Source organism: Puntigrus tetrazona, chromosome 22 (genome assembly GCF_018831695.1).
Source record: "Puntigrus tetrazona isolate hp1 chromosome 22, ASM1883169v1, whole genome shotgun sequence".
Lineage (NCBI taxonomy): Eukaryota > Metazoa > Chordata > Actinopteri > Cypriniformes > Cyprinidae > Puntigrus > Puntigrus tetrazona.
The window spans coordinates 9,918,020-9,921,377 of NC_056720.1; the positions used below are offsets into that span (position 1 = coordinate 9,918,020).

At 40.5% G+C, this 3,358-nt stretch overlaps 1 protein-coding gene across 1 annotated transcript in view; it reads right to left on the reverse strand.

Annotated features, from left to right (window-relative positions):
* The window catches only part of tmem161a (transmembrane protein 161A), a 5,494-nt gene extending 4,597 nt beyond the window's left edge, over positions 1 to 897 (reverse strand). The window contains exon 1 of the mRNA XM_043223911.1: positions 790 to 897. Within this exon, the coding sequence (XP_043079846.1) occupies positions 790 to 792 (3 nt within the window). The 5' untranslated portion in view covers positions 793 to 897. The remainder of the gene's footprint in view (positions 1 to 789) is intronic.
* Between the last annotated feature and the right edge of the window lie 2,461 nt (positions 898 to 3,358).

A 3,358-nucleotide genomic window follows, 5' to 3' on the forward strand; every position in this document is an offset into this window, starting at 1 on the left:
GACCTATTGCTAGGCGGATGGATTTTTTTTTTACTACGTAAACAGTCCTCTTCATGTATTCTTGCGCGCGGGAAAGTAGCCGCACGAGAGGAGTTAACAAAATTAATTGTAAGTTTGCACAGACAAAATTAGTATGTTATTTATGACATTAGTCTACCTTAAACAGTTTAAAAGTTTCGTGGTTATTTTCAATTTTGAGACGTGCCTTGCCTTATAGAGTTCCCTGTTAAAAGCAATACAGTAAACGTGACTTTTGTCGTTTTACAAGCTAAAACACAAGTCAAAGCGACATATTGTGTTAGTAAACAGCCTGTCACGTGAGCTTAACTTGTCTTGGAAAAACACGAAAATGCTGAAAATGAATCCAGACATTGCCTTTAGCGTTTGTCACTTCACTACCTACTTGACTGCAGGCCTGTGCCAGTCACTCAAGATGAGCGCTAGAGTCATGCTGTCAGATTGAGCAGGTGGTCCACGCTGCAGACCCCCAAGACATGGGAAGTTAGCTAACATGCTACAGCTAACCGCCTATAAAATACCAAAAAAAGCTACTACTGAGGTCCAAAACACAGTAAGGGTTTGCAATGCCGCAGCCACGCAAGCAGGACAAAACATAGCGTGTCCAAAATACTGCTTAGTTAACTAGTCCAGCACAAACCAGTCTGCAGGCTAGCATTAATGCTAACGTGATATCAACACAGATGCTACAAACAACAACCGACCAGATCGGTCGCGCGAAAGAGAGGGTTTACCGGGCGATTTAACGGCAAGACGAGTAAACATACTAACCATCTTCGTTTGGTGAGTTTAATGAATGGGTTTACGTCCCATGCAGCAAGCTCTCGTGGTGACACTTGAGCGTTTGAACAGCTGAAGGAGTATTTTGATGACGCGTTCGGCAATCGCTCGCTCTGATTGGTCCATCTCGAAGCCGCACGAGAGCTGCGATTCTATTGGTCGATGCGGCAACGCAGCGACGCTTTGATTGGTCCTCGTTGGTGAAACGGCGAACGTCGCTCGTTTCCTTCAAGGACAGAAATAAAACCGGGAGGGCCGAGACGCGCAGCGACAAATGGGGAAGTGTTGAGGCGACGCACGCTCGCAAACGGCATGCTCGGGCTTTTCTGAACGTTTTGTGGTATGCTTGCGTAATAGTTATCAGGTACATCACACGACGCGGTTATTCAGCGATAAGAAAGTCAAAATTGGTTCTTGATTAATTTGGCAAGCTTTAAATCTTTCTATAGTTATTTCTACGTAGTTGATTGTATGTTTACTGCAGCTATGGAGATGTTTGATGTGAATAACTGTTAAGCCTGCTACGCTCTCAGCTGTTCTCCTGTTTTATTTTGTTGTTTTTTTTTCTCCCAAAAAGGCAGTCACTGCTGCCAAATGACTAAATCCTATTGGTCATGACATGCATGGTCATACATGTGTTTTTAAGGACCCTCTTATCGTCAAGAATCCTGACCCTGCTAAAAAATACAATAGAAGCCCAAATAGAAACCATCAAAGAAAGTCGAATGGTTCCCATTAATATAACATTGCTTTTTTTTCAGTAAAACATCACGACATTCCTTTTTGTTGTGTGTTTTGGATATTTTTCCAGTAGGATTTAACATCCTACCAATGTAACCCATCACATACCAGTAGACGCCATTATAGTTCCCATTGCAACCATTAAACTCATTACATTTTCTATGCTGTTTTGGGAAGGTTTCTATAGTTCTTTCAGCAGGGGAGGCGCAGATGGTTTGTAAGTTTCAAGTACATGTTTTTTTGTTTTGTTTAGATAAAGTTCTTTGCGTTATATTACAAGCTCTTCAGTATTGCTGTCCAATAAGCAGTATAAGTAGACCATTGACACCAGCGGTCTCTTATCTGGTAGGTCAGAGGAGCCCGAACAGCGGACAAAAAGCAAACTTGATTGAGGGCCAACTGAATATATTCAAATGTATTATTATAATTAAAAAAATCTATGCAAAAACACAAAGATGAATTAAGACTGAAGATACGCTCCAATGCCGATGACATGTTTTATTGCGTGATATGGCATGGCTGGGTCATCATGGGACAACTTTGGCGTGCAGGTCCCGGTTTGGGCATCTATCTCTGCAGGTGTATGATGCATATAAACTTAAACGTCCCAATCTGAACCAAAGAGAAAGGTGAAAACCTTGCATTTCCCTCTCCTCTGAAAACCATCTGTGTGGTCCTTAAAGAACCCAGAAACTGAACTGGGGTGTGTTCCCCATAAGCACCGCTTTAGCTATGATCACAACTTCCCTTCATCTCCATTGATAATGGCCATAGCTGCTTTTGGGGAACGCACTGCAAAAGAAGCTACAAGACAACATCCAAACACCCCAAAGAGCCATGTCGAAAATTCCTTTTGATAAGATTTTTCTTATCCTTTTGAACAACTTTTTTGAACATAAGAGGTTTTATTCGTATAGCGCACATTACGGTATATTACTGTAGTTTAAATCTTTTTACAAAAAAAAAAATAAGTCTGGGCCTCCATCCCCTGTGAAACAAACGCATTTGCTAAGAGATAATTACGCGGAAGCGAATGCGATGTGGTTAAACTTGGAACAACACGCTTTAATGTTTATATTTTAATGAACTAATGATTTGTTGATTGCGAATTAAAAACGCATTTCTTACCAGCACTTTAAAAAAATCAGTTTTTTTTTTTTTTAGTTCAATCGCTAAACGCCTTTAAATGAAGAATTCAACCAGTTGAACTGTTCGGGGCTGTATAGCGCTGCAGACGCGCACGGCTTTCACGCGACTTGCATGATAATTGGTCACGCGCATTGAGAGGACCCAGATATGCGCTTGAACTTGACCTTCTGAATTGCGTGGCTAAAAGACATGAGTATGCCCCTTGCACTCTTCTTATATGTGCCAATCACTCGTTAAGACTGATGTTCAATGCTCATTTCCATAAAATCCAGTCCGGCTCCAATTAAAGCACTGTGACATTCCCAGGCGAGTCTTTTCCCACGAAACAGCCAGCGTGGAAACAACTCTCCACAACGACTTTGGGTATGTATGCTAGTGAGAAGTCTTTAACTTGTTTCTAGTTGCAGGAGTGTTTGTGATTTGGCTTACTGAGATGTTGTTGTTTTGCTTTTAATTGGGAAACTTTTGGGAAATTGGGGAAAAAGTATGTCGTACAAAAAAAATACTTATAAATACTACTTTAATCTGATTGGGCTACATTAAAAAAAAAAAATCTTTGCAATTTTTCTTTCTTTGCGACGTTCTTTTAAATGGGGCTTGTTTTTATTACGTTGATTTTTCTTTTAGAATGAAATTCTTTTTAGAATCTGTATCTTTCTTACGTAATAAT